General features: G+C 46.2%; 1 protein-coding gene across 1 annotated transcript in view; it reads right to left on the bottom strand.

Annotated features, from left to right (window-relative positions):
- Window positions 1-24,623, bottom strand: part of LMF1 (lipase maturation factor 1) — a 216,502-nt gene that overhangs the window by 178,562 nt on the left and 13,317 nt on the right. Inside the window, exon 3 of the mRNA XM_009640418.2 lies at window positions 20,168-20,178. Coding sequence (XP_009638713.1) covers window positions 20,168-20,178 — 11 coding nt within the window. The remainder of the gene's footprint in view (window positions 1-20,167; window positions 20,179-24,623) is intronic.

The following is a 24,623-nucleotide window of genomic DNA, read 5'->3' as shown; positions in this document are numbered from 1 at the left end:
CCCAGCCCCTTGTTAGCCCCACCGCCCGAGGACACCACTCAAAGCAGAGGGCTCAATCCATCCCTCTCAGCTGGGCTCAGCCCCTGGCACACAGACCCACCACACAGGTGCTCCAACCATGGCACTAGTCACCTATCCCGGGAGAAATCCTTCCCCCCACAAACTATGGGGGAGTTTGGGTGACAGCCCTAAGCTCGGCTCCCTCCTGAGCCCAGGGCCTAGGTGACAGCCCCAAGCTCGGCTCCCTCCTGAGCCCAGGTCCTAGGGCGGGAGGGCTGAGCATCGCTCGCTCCATCAAGTGCTGGAGCCTGCACCGTGGCCCAGGCTGTGCTCTGTGGGCAGAGGGTGGCTGGCAACCCGAGTCCCAAAACCGGCAAGTTTGGTGCCTGAAGATGGTGCTGAGCAAAGGCTCCATTTTCCCCTTTTGCTTGCACTTTGCATGTGTTGCCTCAGAAGTGGCCGCTCCGTCAACCTATCCTCACCCGTCCCCTCTGATGCAGTTTCCAAGCCCAAATTCACCTGGGATAGGAGCAAATGTTCTTGAGAGACCTGAGCTGTCACGTTCAACTGTCAAGAGAATAATTTGATGGGAGAAGTATCAAGGGAGCGATCAAGAAAATCTTGGAAAGGAAATTAAAACAGATATATGTTCCCAAAATTACAACATCCACTTCAAACTCGTGCTAGCTGAAATCTATATTTACCCAAGGCAAAGTAACTATATAATTGCGCTCTGCAGAAACGACTATGCAAGGCGAAACACGTGCTGCGCACTCTGTGGGAAGTCTCTGGTCTTCTACAATCTTCTTCAGGCGGTGCCGTTGCCTCACTTTGCCAGCTCTGCCACGTCCTTTGGGATGCTTTGCCCTGTAATTCAGGTACCACCACACTGGGCAAGGTGATGCAGTCCTGCTCCCAACCTGCTCCCGAGGCACCGGCAGCGCCGTCAGGTTTAGAAGCGCGGGGCTCTTCATTTCTTGTTTTCTGCCCCATCCATCAAACCCATTTCCCTTGATAGGGAATTAAGTACACTAATTATTTCTGTCCCAGGGTATCGCTCCCCCTCCGGCTGCCGGCTCTGGACAACTGCTGCTTCATCTACAGGGCCAGAGAGAGCGATGGAGGAATGCTGAAGCTCCTGACACAGCAACGTTATGAAGCAACAGCTCATATTTTAAACCTCACAGTTCTATTTTTATTCACGTCTGCACCCCGTAGTCAGTTACAAAACACAGCAATAAAAAAGACAACTCTAAATCCAGTCCCGTCTTTCCTCTCCTCTAGCCAGATCATTTAAAAGAAACCCCAAACCAAAATAACAACAAAACCAACCAAACAAGAAGCCCCCCGCCCCGGGGTGCAATCTTTCATTTTAAATTGGCAAGGCAATTTTTTCCAGCAATGCATTTTTAAAATCGTTAGCCCTTTCCCTAGTTCTAGAACTCTTAACAACCATTTATTACCTATCACTTCTGTGACAAAATCAAAACCAATTGCAAATTCATTTTTGGAGATGCTTAGAGCAGGAATTTTGCTCCGTTTGTGACCACAGATATCAGCATTGACTCCTAAGGATGCAGCAGCATGAAGGCTGCTCACCCAAACTTTGTTGTGACAAGAAGCCCGGGTGACTGCGGCTTGGCCATTGCTTGCCGCCGGCTGACACAGCCTGCCGGTGAGGCACGAAGCCCCAGCACTGCCGAGCAAAGGGTTTGCAGAGCCAGTTTATCAAGCACAGATGTCCTGAGGCTCACACAGTCTCTGGTCACAGTCCCGATTCCAGCCACCCCAACCAAAGAACTCTCAGATCCTGCATCCCGGCTTTCTGAAGAGAGAGATGGGGTTGGGCATCCCAGCAAACATCTACCTACAGCAGCTCAGCACTGATCCCCCTTCTCCAACCGCCGTGAAGCCCTCCTGGTAAAGAGAGGAGGGGAGAAGAAAAGCAGCATGTTTTCCCACAATATTCCCATTCCCCGAGTTCTGTTGAGAAGCTGCCAGTTGGAAGGATTCAGCAGTTTAATGATAACGTACCCCAGCGTACAGCACGATTTTTCCCTCGCCCCTCGCCGCCCCAGCGCCGCGAAGCAGCCAGCCATGGTTACGCTGCCGGCAACCTGGGTGGTGGGTTTCCCACACGTGTGACACCAAATTCACTTGCAAGGATATTCTGTAGCATATAATTAGAATTTTTGCTTCTAATTTGAAGAAGCAGCTTTTTATATTTTTATATAAACCGCTAAAATCAACCACATTAAAAAAAAATCACACAGGACAGTGACAACTGACATTAAACAGCTATTCACATATGTCCCAATACCACAAGCCTTGTACACCCGCTCCGCTCTCCCCGCTGTAAGAAATCCAAATGACTTCAGCGCATAAAATGAACCATATGAATTAATCATTGGCTTTTCTGTCCTCACTCTACAGTGTTATTAATTCAGGCTGAAAACGTGTGTGCCCCAGAACAAAGAGTGATACAGCAAGAGAGCATGAGGTTCGTTAAGTGTTCAGAAATGTAAAGCCAACCTGGAAATGCAAAATAGCAGGTACTGCTTGGGGAGATGCTGTATGTGGAAATGTGAGTGCCTTCATTCCGAGGCTTCAGTGGGAGGTTAACCCGTGGCCCTGGGCCCCTCTGGGAATTGCCCGGGCGATGCCGGTGCTGAGCAGCCCCAAATGCCGGCAACTGAGCCAGGGCCGGGAGCGGCCACGGGGCCCCGATGTCGCCCGGCTCTGCCTGGGGCAGGCACTGGCACAGAGCGGCATCGCTCCACACCGATTTCCACACCCGTGCGTATCTGCGGGCACGGCGCAGAGATCTTTGTCCTAAAAGGCTCCAGGATTTACAGCTGTGCTGGTTGTCGAGCCCTTGGGAAGGCAGTTGGAAGGCTTTCAGCATTAAGAGCTGTCTTGCCTGTGTCCTTGCTGCAGAGTGGGTGAGGTTCAATCCAAAGTGTCCTCTGGGCTTTAAAACTTACTCCCAGATACAGGAGCGAGCATACAAATGGTTACCAATACCCCAAAGCAGGGGAAAAATATCCTGCAACCGCTTTAATGCTGAAATCCCAAGTGAATGGGAACACCTCTAAAATGGTCACTCAAAGAACACATTCTTTTTATCGATGGAAAAAAACATCCAGGCTTTGATGCGAACTTTCAATCATTAATGGGAAACTTGTCAGTAAAGCTGGGGGCTGAAATTCGGTAACTGGAAACACGTGTGAGGGTAGCCTGAACACCAGCACCGCTTACTCCAGTGATTTATCATACACCTGAGCCCGCCATACGCTCACACCAATAACGCCCCGGGTGGGAGGGATTAAAAACATTTTATTTAAAAAGCATTTGAAGCATAGCAAGGGAACCAAAAGCAGTTCTAAAGCGTCTGCATTATTTGCTAAAACAATTACTCTATAAAATAGCCAGGTTTTAAATGTTACCATGTACAGGAAAAATTTATACAAAGAATTACTCTTCTATAATAAACGTAGTATTGCTCAGTTGGTCTAGAAAGCCATTTAAAAGAGATCAACAGCTTTTTAGCATGACACAATGTCTCACTCTGGATGACTACACGGGAGGATAAGTACAGGTATCAAAGATAAGACATTTTTTGAAGTATCTAGAAATGTGGAAATAAAGAGAGCTGAGCACAGCAAGCCCGGGGACCGAAAAGTGCTTCATTTCAAAATAGAGCCCAGATCCTCTTCCAACCGATGCATCTGCGGAGAGAGGAGTTTTTAGCAATTATCTGGAATTTCAGGAGATGCTTGTTGGTCTGCGGAGTTATCTCCATAACAGGGGGCTCCCCAGGGGGTGACCCCGCAAATCTGCATGTGCAACAAAGCCACCAGGATACCGGCAGCTCCCGCTGGCCCCGGCTGCATCGGTGCAAGGCAGCGGGTATCAGCAGTCCAGCAGCCAGAGTTATTTTCTGGCAATCCCACGAACCTTCTAGTTCATAGCAGTTTCATCCCTGGTGCTGGGATAAATAGAGATTATTGTGCCTTGCACGTGTGCACAGCCTGGGACACAACGGCAAGACCGACCACTTGCACGGATAACCTGAGCAGGAAAAGAAGCTGCTGGCAACCCAGGATTTAGAAGTGAAATAAAACACTTAAGACATTCATGAACAGGATAATTTTCCAAAGAGAAAATGCTGACCCTTAAAGAGCGGCACGTGTCAGGAGTTTGTACATTTATTTTTACTTTAAACTCACAAAGGAGAAGTTCAAAAATCCTGTTTGTAACCACAAGTTAGAGTTAAAAAGGTATTCAGTAAAAATGTACACCGATTTCTTCTGGACATAAATCCAAAAGGTAAGATTGTGCAACATCAGTACTTCATATTTAATAATAACAAACAGATGGGAAAATATTATAATAAATTATTATAACTGTCCAAGCTGTGTGCCAGAAAGTCTTGGCCAAATTCCCCTGCTTAACTATCTCTATACCATTTTCACTGCGCAGATCTTGGAGCTCTCCATATTCCTGTAGATTGAAACATACGCATCAAGCGACTTTCTTTTTAAAATAAATAAATAAATGAAATCACCCTCTGAGCTACGCAGTAGGGCTGACACAACACTGCAAAACGTGAGCAAGGATTTTATATGACGAGCTGTGCCATACTGTGATGCAGAAGGAGCTGTGGCACCGCTCATTAGACCCACCAGCCCACGAGGAGCCCCCAAGGACGTGGATTTATCTTTGCTCCGAGGGCTGGCTTGCTCCTGTATCTGGGAGTAAGTTTTAAAGCCCAGAGGACACTTTGGATTGAACCTCACCCACTCTGCAGCAAGGACACAGGCAAGACAGCTCTTAATGCTGAAAGCCTTCCAACTGCCTTCCCAAGGGCTCGACAACCAGCACAGCTGTAAATCCTGGAGCCTTTTAGGACAAAGATCTCTGCGCCGTGCCCGCAGATACGCACGGGTGTGGAAATCGGTGTGGAGCGATGCCGCTCTGTGCCAGTGCCTGCCCCAGGCAGAGCCGGGCGACATCGGGGCCCCGTGGCCGCTCCCGGCCCTGGCTCAGTTGCCGGCATTTGGGGCTGCTCAGCACCGGCATCGCCCGGGCAATTCCCAGAGGGGCCCAGGGCTGCGGGTTAACCTCCCACTGAAGCCTCGGGATGAAGGCACTCACATTTCCATGTAAACCTCAATTCCTATAGTGGGATTTTCTGAAGCTCGGATTTGAAGTCTTGAATCTAAAGCACTGAATCCTGACTTTAAAGTGTCCTCCTCCTCCTCTCCCTGGCCATTAGCTATCAGGCATGTCTGTTCTAAAAGCTGGATAAGCCAGAAGAGAAGAGATAAGCCATGTAAATGAGAACGTAATATATTTATTGGCTAAATACAGAGGACAAAAAGTGGCATTTTAAAGCTTAACAGAGTGCAGAATAGATGGGAAGGAGCTCACAGCTCTGAGTTATCCCCTTGGATGCCTCCCTCGGATCTCCTTCACCCTTGCTGCCCTTCCTCATCCCTCTGGTCATTTTTTTACTGTCTCCAAGCGGAGCCAGCTCTGTGCTGTGCTTTCCTCTGAGCAAGATATCTAGCACAGCTGGGCAGATCCAACTGCACTGCACTGACACTATTGCAGATTTACACCCAGAATTTCGCCCTCATGTTTACCAAACTGCATTTAAGATAATAAGGAAAAAAAAAAATCCCGGCAGCATTCTCCCCCATGACAACTGGCAATAACAAATGGCTGTCCCGCAGCTACCGCAGCCCGTCACTCCCATCGCCGACAGCCTTCCTCCTGCAGCTGCGAGGCCGAGCAGAGACATCACACGGGGGAACCGAGCCCTGCCACGCGCTCCGGCTCTCTATTCGAAAATAACAGCATTACCTCAGCAATCCGAAACAAGGGACAAGAACGATTTCCCCATCGGTTTCTACCCCTCATCCTTCACCTTTCCCCACTGCTCCTTTCCCCCAGAGGAGCCTTCCCGACGTCTCCTCCCTGTCCTGAACCCAGATTGCTCATTGCTTATTTATTGCACAGCTTGTTTACCCCCACCCCCTTCCCCTTACTCTTTTTTGGGGGATCATCTTTGCTCTCTCCTTTCAGCCCTCCCACCCAGAAGTACCACCCTATTTTCGGAGAATTGCAGGGTGACTTTTCCCCTCGGTACCACCGCTCAGCTCCCGGGCAGATCTCCACTGCATGCAAGTGCCGTCATCCTGCGCCAGCCCCAACCCCTCCTTTGCAGAGGACAAAAGTCTGTATCTGCAGAAGGCAGGCGGCGGGGTGGTGACAGCAGGCCAGGCTGGAGCTGCAGGACCTATTCCTGACTTTGCTGTTTCCCACCCATCCCTGGAAGCCGTCCCTGGATGGGCTCGGCAGGCAGGTCGGAGCCCAGCCTGCCCACGCAGCGAGCCGGCCAGCCCCGAGCCAGCTCCAGGGAGGTTGAGCAATCCTTGCTGAGAGGCTCAGTCTGCACGGCTGAAACCACAGCCTGCCGCTTGGGATTCCTCGTCCTTCCTACTCACAGCAGCCAGGGCTCCATCCCGCAGGTCTCCCAGCCGAGCGCAAGGTTAGTTGCTGAATTGGACACGACCCAGCATGGCTCAGAGAAACATGAAACGAAACAGAGAATTACCCCGCATCTCCTCCCTGATAAATGTTCATATAAAATGGTAAATCAAGAAGTAACCTTATAAGCCTCCACACCTCAGCTACCTGCTCCACTAAAACCTGGAGCTGTTTAGTCCGGTTTTAATGGTGGTTTAATCACCTAATAGCCTGAAAGCATAGGATAGAAATCAAAATCCCACTACTAAAACACTGTTATTTTAGGCATCGTGCCTTAACCGAGCTGCAACCTCTCGCTCTTACGTAGCAGCTTTACATAAAGGTCTGGGAGCACCTTGGGGAAAGCCCAATCCCCGTCTGATGCCGAGGGCAACATGACGCGGAAGATGCGGATAATGTGCCCCAGGCAAGCGGGACCACGGCCCTGGGCTCCTCTCCCTCCCCACCGCTAACACAGCCTGTCCCCTCCCCACAACGGGTACGTAACCCTCAGGGACGGACCACCTCCTCCAGGCGTTAAGCCTTCTGCTGAGCCAGGAGAGGAGCTGCTTTTGTTCTTTCTGAGACAAGAAAGCATGGCATCAGGCGCCTTCCTCTTCCCTCCTGGCCAGCACACCCACGGCTTGCGGCCCGGCACCCTCTCCAGCTTTCCTACCTGCAGTTTTCCTGCCATTCAAGGGTTTTCCTAGAGGGATTATAACTTGGACAGATAATTTTGGCATGCTTGCATGCAGGCACCCCCGCACCCCCTACAAAAGAATATGAAAATAAAAGAGAGTTGCAATAAAAGCACCAACTGTTCTGACTCGAGGCACGAGAGCCAAGATACAGCAGAGATTTCAGCGCTGGAAATTGCAGGGTGGAATTTACTTTGAAATTCTGACACTTATCTCTTTTGACTAACATAAAATATGTACCTTGGCTCACACTCACTTCCTATATACGACTGGGAAGAGGATGGCTTAACACTGCGGTTTCACCCAGTTCAGAAACGGAAAAGAAACCCCTGAGAAAATCATTTCGCTAGACTAAAAATAAATAAATGAATCAAATTTTTTAAGAGTTTAAGGGAACATGATGGATGCAATGAGGAAGCGGTCAGAAGTATAGGCCAGAAGCTAGGTAGCATTCTCCTTAAACCAAACCTGATAACGTAAAACTGTAATGCTCAAGCACTAGCACGGTATTTAAGAAAATGAGGGCATCCCGCTCAGCAGCGCACTGAAGCACACGGAACTCAGTAGGAAGCAGACCCATCAGCTTCCACTTCTGTGCAAAGATGCCACAAATCACATAAAAATACACAAGACATTTCAACCCCTGGCCGCTGCGGTAAATTCCTTACAGTCAAACAAAATGCTTTGGATGCCCAAAGTAAGAAAACCAGCAGTTCCAGGGCCCAAGCTCGCTGACGCGGTGTCGTCGAGACCCACTCAACATGGTTCAACAGCACAGTGCACACTTTTCCCTGCACACCCTCTCTGTTGTTTCAGATTTTGCACATTCACTCTTGGAACGATTTTACCCGAAATCTGAAGTTCGGAGGATGCTCAAGAATGCAGCCAAATCCCACTGAGTTTACAAAGATATGGGTGTTCATAGAATCACAGAATCATTTGGGTTGGAAAAGCCCTTTAAGATCATCAAGCCCAACCATTACCCTAACCCTGCCATCCCACCACTAAACCCTGACCCTAAGCACTTTGGCTGCCTGGCTTTTAAATTCCCTCAAGGATGGGGACTTGACCCCTTCCCTGGGCAGCCCCTTCCAGGGCTTGACAGCCCTTGCAGGGAAGGAATTTTTCCTCATCTGTTAAATGATGCTAAGTCATGAAACATTTTCTTCACAGAAATCTGTTGCTTTGCTCACATTTAAATCCAAGGAGAGGCAAAGAAATGCACTATTTCTGGTTGCTACTAAGCCTACAGATTTGATCTGAATTCAGCTTTGAGGTGCCACACAGTTCACTTTTTGCACGCACAAACGCACTAACGCAAGCGCACTTTTTGCTCTGAGGGAGATTCCTTTCTGAACCTCTCCGCCCCAAGCCGCTCTGAACTATGACACACTTTTTTCTAATTTAAAGACGGCAAGACAAAAAAAGAGTTGCAACAATTTCAAAAATGTTGACTTCACTTTCCTCATCCGGAAATCGGTGCAAAGCGGTGCATTCCCACGAATAATCTCCATTTCAAGGACACGACATTTTTGCACAAAGGAACTTTAAGAAGAAATCCATAGGCGGCTCCATTCATGTGGTCACTCACTTGTGCATCAATTTCGGCACAGACAGTGAAGAGTGACAGCTTGCTCCCTGCTCCGGGGAGATCAAGGAGTCCAGCGCTTAGAGGAAGATCAAACTTGACCTCTGGCTCTCACTCCATTACCCACCGCCAGTGCCTCTACCAGCTTCGAGACGTGAACACAGAAAATGCAATAAACTTCAAAATACAGACTTGTGAAGAAACACACAGGCTGCCAGCGTAAATGCATTAACCTCGTTAGCCCCCAAGTAGCACCGAACGGTCAAATACCCTTAGAAAGATGACTTAAAAGAAGGGGGGAAAAAGCCCCAAACCACACCCCACTCCTCCTCCTCCCAGCAAGAAAAAGGAGATAAAAAGAATAGAGGAGCGCACGCTCGGATATGTGTCCTGAAACCAGCCCTTTCTTTTACTGGTGAAGTCACTGGATTAATACTGGTTTTTAACACATGGCAAAGGAAAGTTAGTACCAGATACAAATGGGCAGGGATACTGAGGTGTTCCTCCTCCTTCCAAACTGCCATTTCCACTGCGATGCTGTTACTGCTCCCTCCACATCTGCATTTGAGCAGCTGGGATTTTGCACAGCGCCGTTCAGGGCATGGTGCAGTTCTGCTGAGGATTCTCCAGACAAATTGCTTTTGAAATCCTATCACTTAATTTAAAAAAGATCTAGATCATTTAACCGGACCCAAACTGCAGCAATGGAAAGTATCCAAAATCTATGGACTTCCACTCAAATTTCCACATTCCAGATGAAATCCAGAATAAAGGAAGGATGAAGAATATCCCGATAGAGTTGGATTCCTTAAAAAGGGCCCATACTACCACTGACCTTCCTCAGAGGTCCACACACAACTTCCTTTTGCTGCCCAGAGATGCCAAGTCCCAAGACCTCAACCCTTTAATTTGTAATTCTGCCACATCCCTCGGGAACATCCAACAAGACCATCCCCAAGAAGAATGGTGCTCCAAAACTTTACATTCAGAGCTGTAATCATGCTCTATAAATTACTGCTGTAAAACTTTTATGTGATATATATCAGGTCAGAGAAAGGGCATTTGAATGGTTAACCAGACAGATAAATCAGATGCACATTAGAAATGACAGTGTGGTTAATCAAAAATAAAAGTGGCAGCAATTTCTTGGATGTCCTTCAGATTATTATTATTATTATTATTATTATTACTACTACTACTACTACTACTATTATTATTCAGGGGTTATTCTGCACATTAAGGTTTATTATACTCCAGAAAAATAGAAAAATAGAACTTGCTCTCCCATGCCAGACTTGAACTTTTGCTCAAAGCATGCCTTGAAGACAACTCAGCTCATCTCTCGTCGTCCTTCCACCAGAAGCCGGGCGATAGCACAATGAGTTTAAATAGCGCCTTGCTGAGAAGTGTCAGCCTGTTGAAGCCAGCGCTGCCACGGAGCTGCTCCATTGTTTCCACCGGATTCTCCCCAACTTGCCTTTCTCACTAAAAATCAGAAAAAAAACTTTACTATCCATCTCCCACTCTTGAGATGTACTATGCTTTCATGTTGCCTTCTGGCTTGCAAGACACATCCACTGCTTTCTAAAAGGTAAAAGCAAGTAAGTGGACTATGCCTGGACTGTGCCGACTCTTGGGATTTATAACAAATACTGCAGGGACAACAAGGGGGCCGTTACTCCTGCTCGGCAGCACGCTCAACACCTTCACACGCGGCAGCACCTAGGTGAGGGCACTATTCAGAAGCAGAAAAAACAGCGGCTACCCATAAACGAGGTGAGGGCATAAAATAAAGCTGATGCCCTCTGCCATTGCCTAAACACTTAACAAAATCCTATTTCAAACAGTTGTCTGAGTTTTGTTGTTAAAAATAAAAGCAAAAGGAAAAAAATAATTGCTTAGTACAGTATTGACGGGAACGATTTTGTGGCTATTGTATGACGCTGGCCTTGCTGAAAGACTTTGCTCCAGTTTTGCAGTGGGAAAATTCACACTTTTGTGTAATTAAAATAGGAAAAACCAAAAGAGGGAGAAGCAACGACTGCCCACGATCAGTACAACTGCTGCAACCTCTTCCTAACCCACAACATAAGCAAGGTCAGAGCGGTCTCGCCTGCCTGGTTACCTTTCGGAAACCCGTCTGTGCCGCAGGACACGGACGGTGGCTCTGCAGATGGCACTGCCAACCGCCCTGCACCTCCCCGTCCCTCCTTGCTGCAGAACCCATCCCGAATCTGAGCACACCCAGCGTTACAGCAGGGCTGGGCAGGTGGAGCTCCGCCCTTCCGAACCATGCACAAGCCCCAAGATCTTATCGCTGGGGTCATTAAAATTCCCACGGGCTTTTCTGAAGGACTGGGGAAATTAATCGCCCTCTCCCGGCCACACTCCACATGGGTAATTACATTTGACCTCCTGAAACCCCCCAAACAAGCAGGCATTGTATTCAGGTTACCCCGTCTCACGTTGTGCACCGTCCTCACGCGTTGTTAGACGCTGATAAACCTCAATCCGAAGTGGTGGCAGCCTTGCGGTGGTGGGCAGCATTTCCCTTGCCTATCGTGAGTTTGGAACAAGCTTTCTTCTTTGGCAAAAGAAATGCTCTCGGGTTTTTTTTTTACAAAAACAAGTAGCGATCAGTCCAAGCTGGGATGTTTGGATATGAGTCAAATCCTCCTCAAAAATTTGAGCATGATCAGAGCCAGTGCCTTTGTTCAGATGCACCTCTCTATGAAAAGGCTACTATAAAATTTCTTTTTTTTCCCCTTTTTGTTAAAGAAGCGAGCTGGCACTTTTATTAACCCTAATCTTGTTTTTGCTTTTGCACAGGAAGCTGCGACTGCGAAGGCTGCATGAAGTCACAAGTTTAACGGAAAGGCTTAACACAAATCCAACGTAAGCTCAGGATAGCAGATAACGGAGCCGCTAACGCACGATAAGGAGAACAAGTGCTGGCTTTATAATGCACACAAGGAAACTCAGTGCCAGGACCAAACTGTTCAGGTATATCTTACAGCAATTAAAGTTAAGCGAACAGCATTGTCTTTCTCCTAGTACATAAATATTAAAAAAAAATACCCAGGTATACATATTTTCTCTCACTAGAATCTTGTTAAAAGGATAAATATCTAAGCAGACATTAATACTGTTGCAGTAAGCACATTAAATCCTTTCCTTATAAAGGAGGAAAAGCACCCAAAAGGGGAGAATGCATTTCAGGAAAAAACACAGAGGTTATGAAGCTCTGAATACAATACCCTTGCTATTTGCACACAAATTTGCAAAAACAGAATCTATGATTATAATTGCAAATTACTACACCTGCTCCGGCCACACTGGGCATCGCGTCTCGATCTGTGCGATAGCATCCCAGCGCTCGCCAGAGACACAGTGCTCGCGTGCGAGCCCAACGCTGGCCGAACAACGGGGCTCCTGTCGCTGCTGCTGGCGAAGGCAAGAGGCTTCTGCATCCTCGTGCAGGCTGTGCCCACTTTTAAAGCACAAACTGAACAAAATACCCTGCAATCCACTGCATCCCAAGTCCCATAGAGGACATCTGCGCTACCAGACCTTTAAGACCACCCTTTTTTTTTTCTGTTATATCTTTAATTCCTGCAGTTTTCTCCCCACAGTGCAAGTTTTCAGGCAGACTAGACACATCGCTAATGAACACACACACACACTCATTTGGCATTTCCACCATACCTTTAATCATAGAATCACAGAATCATTTAGGTTGGAAAGCCATTGGCTTTCTTGGCCACCTGGGCACACTGCTGGCTCACATTCAGCTGCCTGTCGACCAGTACCCCCAGGTCTTTTTCCACCAGGCAGCTTTCCAGCCACTCTTCCCCAAGCCTGTAGTGTTGCATGGGGTTGCTGTGACCAAAGTGCAGGACCCGGCCCTTGGCCTTGTTGAACCTCACACAGTTGGTCTTGGCCCATGGATCCAGCCTGGCCAGGTTCCTCTGCAGAGCCCCCCTCCCCTTGATCAGATCGACACTCCCACCCAGCTTGGTGTCATCTGCGAACTTACTGAGGGTGCACTCAATCCTCTTGTCCAGGTTGATGCTGAGCTTTCAAAGAGATGCAGCAACTTGGCTACCTTGCAGAGGACAAACGGCACTCATGCCATGTGTGGGCACCCTGCTCTGTCTCCACAACCGCTCACTGCAACGACTTTTGTCTGTAGGCTTTTGGCTTTTATGCCATTATATATCAGCTGCAGGAGGGCCAGTGACAACAAATCCATACTGTGGGGAGAAGATCCTTGACCTAGTCCAAAGGCCCTGACTGTCCTTCGACCCCGTGAATTATTCGAGCTGACACTGTAAAGCTACCCAGAACTGATGCCATGCGCTGTGCAGCACTGCATTTCTGCTCCACCAAGAGCCAAAAGCTTAATTTAAGCACCGCAGACTGAAATAGGAGGTAAGTCTCTTGGCCACACCAACAACATATGCTTGCCTTCTAATTGTGGTCAATGTTTTTCCAACCTATGAAAGACGAGGATCCAACTTCTCTGCTTTAAAACTAATACTGGAGGAAACGCCATTTAACTTAACTTTGGCAATGCATTAAGGCAAGAGCCTTAATCGAGGGGAGCTCCACTCTTGCTAGTCCCCCAGTCCAACTCGCCTTTTTCTGAGGAAAATCTCTGCCTGCAAAAAGCATTTTTGTTTGTTTCCTTTTTATTAAGGCTAGGACAAAAGTCAGTCACAAGAGCTGTGGAGAAACAATTTGCTTAGGGAAAGGGTTTCCCAGTTTCTGCAAGACCAGCGTTCCCATTCCACCCACTTACATTCCTGTATTAAGAGAAAATAAAATCACATCCGCAGGCCGGTCATCGGTTACACAGGTCGACATCCAGGCAACATGGGCAACAGCTGAAAGAAAATCACTTGCACGGAAAGATGTTGTTTGAAGAAGTTATGCACTCATTCCGGTGTCACCATTTACATGAGTCCTTGTTAAGAAGTATTCTATCCCTTAAAATCATTTGCATAATTGCCGCAATCAAAGGCACTACTTTACAGTAATAACTTTAATGGCAGATTTTTCCTTAAACATTCTTTTTAAAAGGTACCTCCCAAGGTTGGTGCATCCATATGCCAGTAAAAATAAAGACAGGAGGTGACACTCAGTGAACACATGGTGCAGAGATGGATGGGGTGCTTTTTGGTTTGTGCACTGTTTATGGAAAATCACTTTATGATGCCCAAAACACATCCCAGAACCTAAATCTCTGTCACTTAAACAGCAGGCTACTTGGTACATTGGCAACTCCCTGGGATTTTTTCTATTAATTTTGATATTTACTGTCTGTAATCTTATTATGGGGGAATCTGGCTGCTTTGCAGGCTAAAACAAGGTCTTGTAAGTGAGAGTCTACATCTCACTCTTCAGCTTGCCTTCCCTGATTATAGGTTAGCAATGAAAAACATAAAGCCAAGCAAGTGCATTCAGTACATAGATCAGTGACTCCCTGAGTGATGTATCATTACTTTGGGGATGTACCATTAACACACGGACAGTCATTTCAGCAGGCAGACAGCAAAGAATACAAGTTTTGTATTGTTTCATGCCTTCAGTTCAGTAGTTGCAGACAGCTACAAACAGGCAAGTTACTGTGGCAAATATATATATATATATATATATATAAAATAAATAAATAAATAAACAAAACTGGAAGTCCCTTCTCCAAAGACCTTGTGGTTTCAGGAGGAGACATCACAGGAAGCCTGGACAAGCAGCCAGGCTCATGGACGGGGAGGGAACACGTACAAAGTTGATGGTTGCTCAGCACTTTTAGGGCATGGGACTTACTACAGCAAATTTCCTAACAAGTAGGAGCTCTGGCCTGCTTTCCTCAGCTGCACGGAGACATGAGCATGAGAATGCAAAGATAACGGCTACAAGGCTTCAGCAGCATTGTAAAGTTTATTTTTAAGATGGGCAAGAACCACTGGCCTGGTTTTTAATATTAAACACGGACTTGGAGTAAACAAGTTAATCCAACGGGAAGTTAGCAGCAGAAGCCAGCTGGGATTTCCACCCTCCAGCTCCTGTGTGCTATCCCGAGGTTTGTGTCCTCCAGAAAACACAGCTTCATTTCAAACCCCGGGGTGCTCCGCCAACGCAGCTGCATCACGGAGCTGATGCTGGGATGCTCATCAGGGGAAGCTTCGCCAGGGCCCCGGGAGCATCACGACTTTGTCTGCGCGGGCTCCAGACCACATCTGTAGGGCAGCTCCTTCCCCGGGCGGCCTTGGCAGAGGACTTTGGGGGAACAATTCCACTTAATTGAGGTTCTCAAACGAGTCAGGCCTGAATGAAGGCATGTTGCCCTTTAATGCGGCTCTAATTACATTAAAACAGAATGCTTTCGTGAACATGGAGAAAGGCCGGGGAGAGAATCAGACAAACTATAAATTAAAGCAGAGGATATGAATACCATGCAAGCTGCAGTGTTAGGGTTAACGTGGGTCTGGAAACAGTTTAGTGAAAACCTGGTGTGGCTAGGGGCCAGCTCCGAGTTTAGTTGCTTTGGGCTAATCGTTTCCTTCAGGCAGGCTACTCTAGCACACTAATAGGTTTTAATAAAAACTTCCAATTGGGCCAGTAAACCCCTCATTAAGCTGTTTTTAAAGCATGAATTTAAGAGCGGCGAGGGTAAAAGGTCATGAGGAGTATTTAATTCACAACGGCTGGCAAAAGGTGCTGTTGTGATTGAAAACACCAGAGTTCAAGTGTCCAGGGCCACATAAACATCCGACTCTGTCACTAGACCTGGTTAAGTGACAGCTTGAAAAATAGATTTAATAAGACAGAGAGAAAAGTTTCCCACTCTTACACGAGAAACAGGAACAGCAGATCACAATATTAGCCAGGAACAGGAACAGTCAGTAAGCAGCCCCGTCCCTCCCATCTCGGCGTGGGGGTAGGACGAATAAATAGCAGCCTATGGCCATCTGGGTGTTCAACCCTGCAGCGATTCCCAGGGGCTTGCTGGGACGCTCGCACCGCAGCTCCGCGGGCTCCTGCTGTGAGCAGAACAAAGTTCCTTGGGAATAACACGGGCCAACCCGTCCCCCACGTCCTGCTGCCGGTGCCTCTCCCACACGCCGTCTGTACAGCGAGCTGCTGGAGTAACAAGTGCCACCGGGTGCTAGCATGATCCTTATGTGCTGCCACGCAAAAAAGCAAACCTCTGCCAGCGAATTCTCTTGTGCTCAGGCAACCTCACACCCAGCAGGCAGGCACTGCAGATGGGTTAGCTCCAGGCACAGTTCAGCCCAGACACATCCCCATCTCAGCACGCTTTTAAACTAAGCTTTGGACCTGCATGAGTGAAGTTTGACCTTAGTCTACTTAACTTACTCTCATTTTCTTCTGTGACCGCAGCACTGCTCTCTAGTATAGTGCAACTAATATGAAAGCTTCGCCCCTTCCTTGGAAACATGCGCTCAGAAAGGAGCAACATCTCAATCTTGTACAGCAAAAGCCAGAACCCCAGCTGTGCACTCCAACATTTCATTTTATGTCAATGCACATCTAAAATTCAAGATCCCTGAAGACCTTTTAAAAGAAAATCCTCAGAACAATTTGCACTGAAGTAAAGAGTGAGGGTTTAACAAGTAATGGAGAATTACATACACTCGGCTCTCAACTTTTTATTCTACTTCTAATCAAAACACACTTCATCTTGAATTCTGAGATGATAGATGCAACATAAAATTTGAGGACAGGCACGGGTACAAACTAAATTAATTGCTTATTCCATGTTTACAGATAATGGAAAAAACCTAGCAGTTTCATTCAAACTTCAGCGACTGTCTTCTCTTCATACCAAAATTAACAAAAAAGTTGACTGTAAGAAGGGAAAAACAAAAGCTCTTACTTTTCAAGTATGCTTCTAATTCTAGCCATACAGTTGGCCTGCAAAGAGTGCAGAAGTAAGGCTCTCTGGAACAGTCCCCAAGGAAACATTTGCTTTGGCTCCAAATAGGACACTTTTGTGCATCAAGAGTCAAATAAGATCAGCTGCTTCTCAATCCTTTCTGTTTAATGATCCCATTGATAGCCCAAAGGTAAACAGACGCATTTCTGTCTTTTCTGCGTGTTCCTTGCCGGGAATCCAGATTGCTGCTCTGAGAGGTATCCGACAGCTATGGAGGCAACAAGCAGCAACTCCCTGGACAGTTGCGCCGTTTTCCCACACCACACCTGGATTTTTACTCTCCAGGGAGACTTGTTGTCCATTACAACTCACACGATCTTTCAGCCTTTCTGCAGCTCTGCTTAGCTCTCCACTGTTGCCTCACTCGACCAGTATCTCAGGACATATGACGGGCCGTCAAACTGTCTTCTGAATACCTGGGGCTCCTTAACACAGTAATAAGGCAAAACAGAAGAAAGAGGACAAGAAAGCCTGTAAAAGAGCATCATCTTTTTCAAAGCCTCCATTAGAACAGAGATAATAAATCACCACACTAAATTAGGCTTCCACTGGGAAAAAAAAAAAAGTCCTTGGGGGGTGTATCAGACAGAAGCATCATCAGGAACTCTACATCATCTACTCTAGGAGAGCAGACCCTTACTCAGAAAGGGTCTGAAACAGCAAAGCTGTCAACACCACAAATCTGCTGAAGCAGCTTTGGTCTCATTCTAAGTCAGGAGAAAAGATGTCCTTAATTTTAAAGAAGGATAAAATAACAAGTTGACCTTGCTGGTTCTTTCTAGTCACAGCACCACAGCTGCAACCTTCAGAGAGAGGGAGACCTGCCATTTCTGGAGCTCAGCCAGGACCAAGGGTGCTGAGAGAGGCCAGCTGGCTTGTGGTGGCATGCACAGGTCACCAAGGCACCTAGAAAGGGGCTTGAACAGAGAGGGCCATGGAGGAAAGCCCCTGGAACAGCAAAGTTCAGGGAGATTTAGGCTGAGGATGAAGTTGCCAGGGAAGCTCAGCTCTCCAGGAGCAGCCTGGCTGCTGGCCCTGCAGGTGCGCTCCAGCGAGGACAGGCATCCCACCCATCCATCCATCCATCCATCCATCCACCCATCCCTGAGGCTCCCGGCAGCCTCAGCTCACCTAGGAAGAACCAAAGGAATTCAGTGTACTCTGTCCCATGAGCAGTCCCACCAGAGCTCAAACCACCAGAGCCCTGCACCGCTGAAGGCAAGGAGGGAAAGGGGCCATCGAGTCGGACGCTCCCAGACCCTGGCAGTGAGCCTCGCGTGCCTGAGCAATGTCTATCCACTGGGAGGGACCCAATGTACAACCACTACGTGCTCACCGAAACATGCCACGCTACATCTAAAGCCAAATTTATACCCCAATAATAAATAAAGCTGAAAAGTTATTACAGCTTGGCTAATTTCAGAACAGGGCTAACCCCCAGGCTGGCGCCCGCTCCAGGATTTGCATTGCGGAGCACCTCTTCACCTTTCAAAGATAAATAGTCCAACATGGCCAGTGCTGTGCACTGGGAAAGCTCTTGCACGGCTGTTTCGCAGTTCATTCCCTGAAGTGAAGAGTGTTTTTAATAACTGTTACCTGACAGGAGTAAGAGCAAAGAGCAAAACCTGTGGCAATACCAGTTGATCCCATTTGGCCTAACAGCTTGTTGTTATTTCCAGACTCAGGAGTTCTTTAAAATTCATAGGGACAGCCTGCAGTTTTAATAGAGGCTACCAAAATCCATCCTAAGATGTATCAAAAAAAGCACACTTCCTGCAGGGGAATAGGAAACAGTCAGCATTTACAAAGATCTCTCCAGGAATTTTTTTTTTTTTTTTTTTTTTTAAAGATCTTGCTTTGAAGTAGATGCTACCAAAGAATAAGGCTTCCAGAGCTCAGCAATATTTAATGTACTTCTACAGCAATGGATGACAATGTTGTTGTTTCAGCTATATTATAACAAAAATATTGTGGTTTTCCTGTATTCTAACAAAAGTAGCTCAAGATTTACATCTCATTCATCTTACTCAGAAGTAGCCCTTAAGCCAAAAATGAGGAAGGGAGAGACCCTACTGCGTACAAAGGACTTCAGTAATCCTCATAGGGTGGCTTATCCAGTTGGGACATAAAGAAAGGCCGAAGAAAGATAAAACACCACTTGCAAAAAGCAGTTTTTCTACAACCATCAGTGAGAGTGGAAAACATATACAGAAGATGAGTGACTTGAGTTAAAACTAAGATGGGTGTCCTCACTAACCCAGCGAAAGTCTGGATTCATACTGCAAAGTCCAGCTGGTTAAAATATCCACATCCAATGTGAAAGTATTAGTGAAACCACACAGGAGTGTAAACAATTCTCCAAACTCCTCTGCTTCTCCACTTGGTGAAGCACCATCTCAATGATCCCACATACACTGAAACAGTTCGTTCATTTACAACTGATTAAAACGATCAATTGGGAAATGAGGAGACAGATGCAATTCCCTGAAGGAGAAGGGGGAAGGCATGCTCGGTCATTACTTTTGCAAGCCTCTGTAATACACAGACAGAAATGGTTTTCAACTGTTCTCGTGCCTTATAACTGAATTTCCATTTGTGACTGGCTAGTGACAATTTGGGAATACGAATCCCCTTTTCATCCACACAATGCTGAAGCATCCTTCTCCTCCCACCCATCCAACAGCACAAGCACCAGGCTGAAAGGTTGAGAAGGCATGGCCAAAAAGGCTGTTTTAAGACATTTTGCCATGGCGGTACTTCCCAGAAAATCAGAAGGACACTAGCAGTCTTCCTAATATTTCCACAGAGAGAAACAGGTTTTCTATCGGGATTTCTAACTTTCTGTTTAGACTCCAGCTGCGGGTTGGAGTACTTAAAGCTGAAAAACCCCAACCTGTGCAAAGCATGAATCAACCTTCCAGATCTCCAAGGGAGTAAGATCTGCACCTCGCACCAGTGGAAAAGCAGATTGTATGGGTAAGAAGTTCTTGACATTCATACAAATCACCAGTGGAAAAGGAATTGGAACTTAGAAGGAACATGTTCCCTCCCAGGGGATGTCCTTCAGGCCTCGTTTCGCTCGGTTGCCTCAGGCTCATTTAACTATTTGTCTTTAATGTCACCTTCCAAATGATGCTGTTGGGATTTACACAACCCTTCCAGCAAGTCTCCTTCAATCTCAATTTTCAGAATTTACACCAGGTTTCCTTTTTTTAAGGGCACACGGGCAGAAAGAGATTCAGTGAAAGGCAGAGAATAGAGACAATCGTAATTTAAACTTTTGACACAGAGAGAGAGAAAGCGAGCTAGAGTGATGTAAAAGCTACATACCCACAAATGCACCAATAAATTCTAACTGCAGATTTTTTCTCACTTTTAGTCACTTACCAAAGGAATACCTGAAAAACAAAATGAAGAAAAGGCAAAAAAATTAGAATCTCAGTTGATCAGTTGTAGGAACCTATGTTGCATATTAGCTGCGTTTCAAACTTCACACATTTTGAGTTTCAAAGCACGTCTGTCAAGGAGTACGGAAACATGCCTGAACCACCTAACATGCAACTCAAAGGCACTAAAAGGTAAATTGCTGCTACATGGAAATGCAAGAAGAGCAAATTCCCTCATTTCTGGGCAAAATAAGCTGTTATTTAGCACTCCAAGCAACTGGCAACCCTTCTCTCAATAAAGATGATAAAGCAGCATGCCCAGAGAGGTATCCCAAATCACGAGATGCTAGGCTTCACAAAGGGCTGCTCCTCACCTTCCCTCTGCCTTGAGAAACCCCTCTGAGCGAGCAACCTGGTTGATAGCGCATCTTAACCAGGTTCCACAGCAAGATTATTCATTTACAGTTTCCAAAGCGTGGCTAAGCACTTCCCAGGCAGAGGGCAACAACTCAAGTTGTTAAAAACCACAAAGCTTAATGTGTACTTCTGCGCTGATGAAGGCCACACAGCGGAAAAGCAAGAAGTTACTTCTTGCTGGTGAGCTATTCATTGGGTTTTTCCCCCCCTTTTGAGCACAGAGAAGTCTAGCACCACGCCATCTGCTAGCTAAGTGCTGTGTGCTAGATGCTCGCCAGTCCTCAGCGTCTCAGGAAACGCCATACACGCTTACTGTATCATTTTCATATGGATTTTCGCCACACTCCCATGCATCATTCAACTTGCCTTTTTAACTGGTCTTCTCACTGAAATTGCAGTTAGCCTTAGCTACAACATAGTGATTTTCCGTAAGATTACCAGTTCCGATTAAAAGTAAAACCCAATGGTTAACAAGTTCTAAGATGCTGTTCTTCAACAGACAGCTTGTGTTTACTCCCATTATGGCTTCAATCCCACATCAGGGCTTTATTTTTTGTATCTGCAGCATATTGCATTGCACTAACCAACAACAAAGGAAAAAACCCAAACCAAAAAGTACCCTTGTTAAAGATTTTTGGAAAGATTTGCTCTTACTGCCAACATCCCATTCAGGTCTGCAAATTTTATGCTCATACACCTGTAGTTTGAATAGTTCTAAAATCCATCAATCTAAGTATTTTACTGCATATTTAACAACAACTTCATACAGGGCTACTGACATATAGAGAGCAATAACTTTAAAATGCACAAAGAGTTTTAACTTTCTTAATAAAAGCGTCTCTTTATAAAGATATCTGTCATTAAGGGCAACCTAACTTTGCTATTCTCCACCACAGTTGTGGTGCAGTTAAACATAAACTTGTACGAATTATTATTTCTTGGCAGAAGTTAAGAACCCCCTGAGGCTCATTTAAAACACACACACAGAGACACACACAAAATGAGGAATTAATAAAATATTGTATTCTTCTGAACCACATTAAGTTTTCTGACGTGTGTCTGTTGCTGATTACATCAATCTAGGCTCCATAACTTGTCATGTGATGACAGGCAAACACTTGTGAATTTATTTCTCTGAAGAAGCCTGAGATACAAATGCCAAGGAAACCAAACCAAATGGTCCACTCCAAATACATAAAAGCAGCAGTGCTTCTTGCAGAGATTTTTTTCTTTTTTATAGGTACAAAAAGGCAGGTACCCAATTCCCACAAACTTCAGGTTGTAATTTCGAACCTAATTACCATTTTTCCTTTTCAAGGTCCTCTTCCTTGCTTACAGGGAGTAAACAGAAATGTTTATTAAAAAAAAAAAAATGGATTTTTTTTTCTACTGCCTGCCTTGGCATTTGAAACGTTACCGACAGATAATGGCAAGTAAAAACATAGATTTGATTTTGCGGGTTTGGGTTTTTTTGGCAAATTTCAACAGAGCAACTTTTGATCTGCACACTGTCAAAACCAGAAATTTTGCAAATTCAAAGTATATTCCATTTGGATTTTCTAAATCAAATTAAAACGTGATGTCATTTCTGTTTTCTGGTTGGAGAAACAATGTAATTAGCCATGACTTGTCATTAGAGGCAAACTTCATGTCACACTTAGAAAGACTGTAAGCATCAGCTGGGAATCATAAACATCATCAAATATTTGGGTTAAATTGTTTTCACCACATTGTCACGCTGATTAATTTTAGCTCAAGTATATTCCCAGAAAGCAAAAATTGATAGCAAAACATAGTTTAAACTGCATTAAACTACATCACTCCTGATGAATATACTCTCTGCCATCAGTGCCCGTGGTGGAGGCAGCGTGGAGCCCAGATGGGTTTGAAGACACGGCTCTGCAAGAGCTTCCCATGCCTCCAAACCTCACGTGGGCACCACTGTGCAACCAAACAGGGACCTCCTAAACCAACCCAGCAGAAAACACCGCCTTTTCTGTATAACTTCTTTTTTTCCTGTCTGCAAAGCATGTGGGATGATGGTTTCCATTTGCTCGAGGAGGAGGAAAAGCAGATTGGACAGACTTGCCCAACAAATTTATATTCCTTCTCCATTCACCTACCCCACAGCTACACAGATTATTTAATGCAAGAGTTGTCTGGGACAGGGCCTCCTCTTGTACGGCTGTAAAACACGACAAAATTCTGAACAGAGTCTATTAAGACACAGTATTAGAACATAGACAGGAGCTCTTATCTTTACATCTATTGAAGCTTACTAGGAAAACACATCTGTATTTATAATCCAAAAAAGAAAAAAAAACCACCATTCACATCCCAGCAGTGCCCAACACCACAAGATCTTTCCAACTAAACCGATTTCCACAGGCAGGATAATTCCCTGCTGCATCCCTAATCTGCAGCTGGTGTTAACAGCTTCTCTCACTGTTCTCCATGGAGAACATCCTCTACAGAAAGTGAACCCAGATGTCAACTTTCATCTCCATTATGAATCTCTCTCATTCTCTGGGCTGTTCAACTTGGGATAGGGGAAAAGGTATTCAGGTAGTACAGACATGTTTTCTATTCTCCATCAGGATACGGCTCCAGAATATGCTGTAGCGAGGCTTCCACACCAGCACCTCTCCACGATGGAAACCAGGTAGAAGCTACGCTGTGAGGTACCCTTCCCTATGTGACATATTAATTACCCTGGCCTCCCCTCCGGTACCCGGCCAGGGAGAGGAGGAAGCAGGGGACCATCTCCCCTTGGTCTGCTGCGGGCAAGCAAACAGACACGCAACTGGCAGAGCAAAGAGCTTCCTTCCAAAATTTCAGTAACAGGCAAAGCTGGATGAGCTGCCGGTCATAAATCCAGGCATTGCATTAGGAGAAGAAAAAAAAGAAAAGCTAAGCCATGGAAGTATAGAAAATGTGGAAGATCCACCTGCCCCAAGACAGGACGACTGCATAAGAATCACCTTTGACAGATGCCTGTCTAAGCAGCAACGGAGACTCCATCTCCCTCTCCAGGCATTCAGCCCAGTGTTCCTTCATATGTACATTTAGAAGGCTTCTCCTTATATCTAACCTCTATCTTCCTTTCCATCATGTAAACCAACAGTTTCTTGCCCTATCCACGTGGAGACAGCTAATTTCCATCTTCTCTGCTGCTTTCATGTGCTTGAAGATCTTTGTCTCCTTTCCCAGTTTTCCCTTCTCTCAACTGATCAGACTCAGCTCCTTCAGCTTTTCACCACAACAGGCCACTTTCCTCCCCACTGCCGAGACTTTTGCCTCTCCTCCGCCCGGCGTGGGGCCGTAGCCACTTCCAGCACAGCGTGACAACCAGACACGAGATGCTGGCTGACACCTCCCAGCTCCGAGAAGTGGAAAACCTCATCCACTGCTGTCTTGCACATGACGCTCCTAAAAGTTACTGGTTTACGTGCCTGAAAGCTTGTTTGGTGAACCACAATACGCCAACCAAATTAAAGCTGTAAACACTTCAGGACAAAAAAAAACCCCAACCATCTTGTCAATGTGTATAAATATATGTACAGTACCTGGCACCTGGGGATCCACTTCCTCAGCACACTGCCTCAAAACAAAGCAGCCAGTTGGCAAGCATGACCCGCAAGAGACCGAGAGTCCATCAAAATGAGATGACAGAATTAGTCGAGTGCCCCATTAATTTCAGAACATCATTAACTTAAAAGTGTGGGGGTAAGAAACATTTTTGACAGCTGGTTTCAGTTGCTGCCAAGCCTTTAGTATTGCACAGCGGTTGTAGGGGGGAGGAAATAAGCTAGAATGGTAGTAAATGAAACCACTCGTCTGGTTTCTGGATTCACTTTATTGTGGTCACAGATCTCTAAAAACTGGGATTCTGTGCTCTGTAATTACAACATCCACATTTAAATGGAAGGAGCAGGGATAACATTAAAAAAAGAGAGTGCTCGAGGATGAGGTTTACTCCTCGGTTTGCACATGGTGCTGGGAAAGGTGCCTGAGCAGAGCTGGAGCCAACCAGCAGGCGA

The sequence above is a fragment of the Egretta garzetta genome, unplaced genomic scaffold (assembly GCF_000687185.1).
Source record: "Egretta garzetta isolate BGI_Z169 unplaced genomic scaffold, ASM68718v1 scaffold426, whole genome shotgun sequence".
Classification (NCBI taxonomy): Eukaryota; Metazoa; Chordata; class Aves; order Pelecaniformes; family Ardeidae; genus Egretta; species Egretta garzetta.
This window is presented reverse-complemented; position numbering and strand designations above follow the sequence as displayed.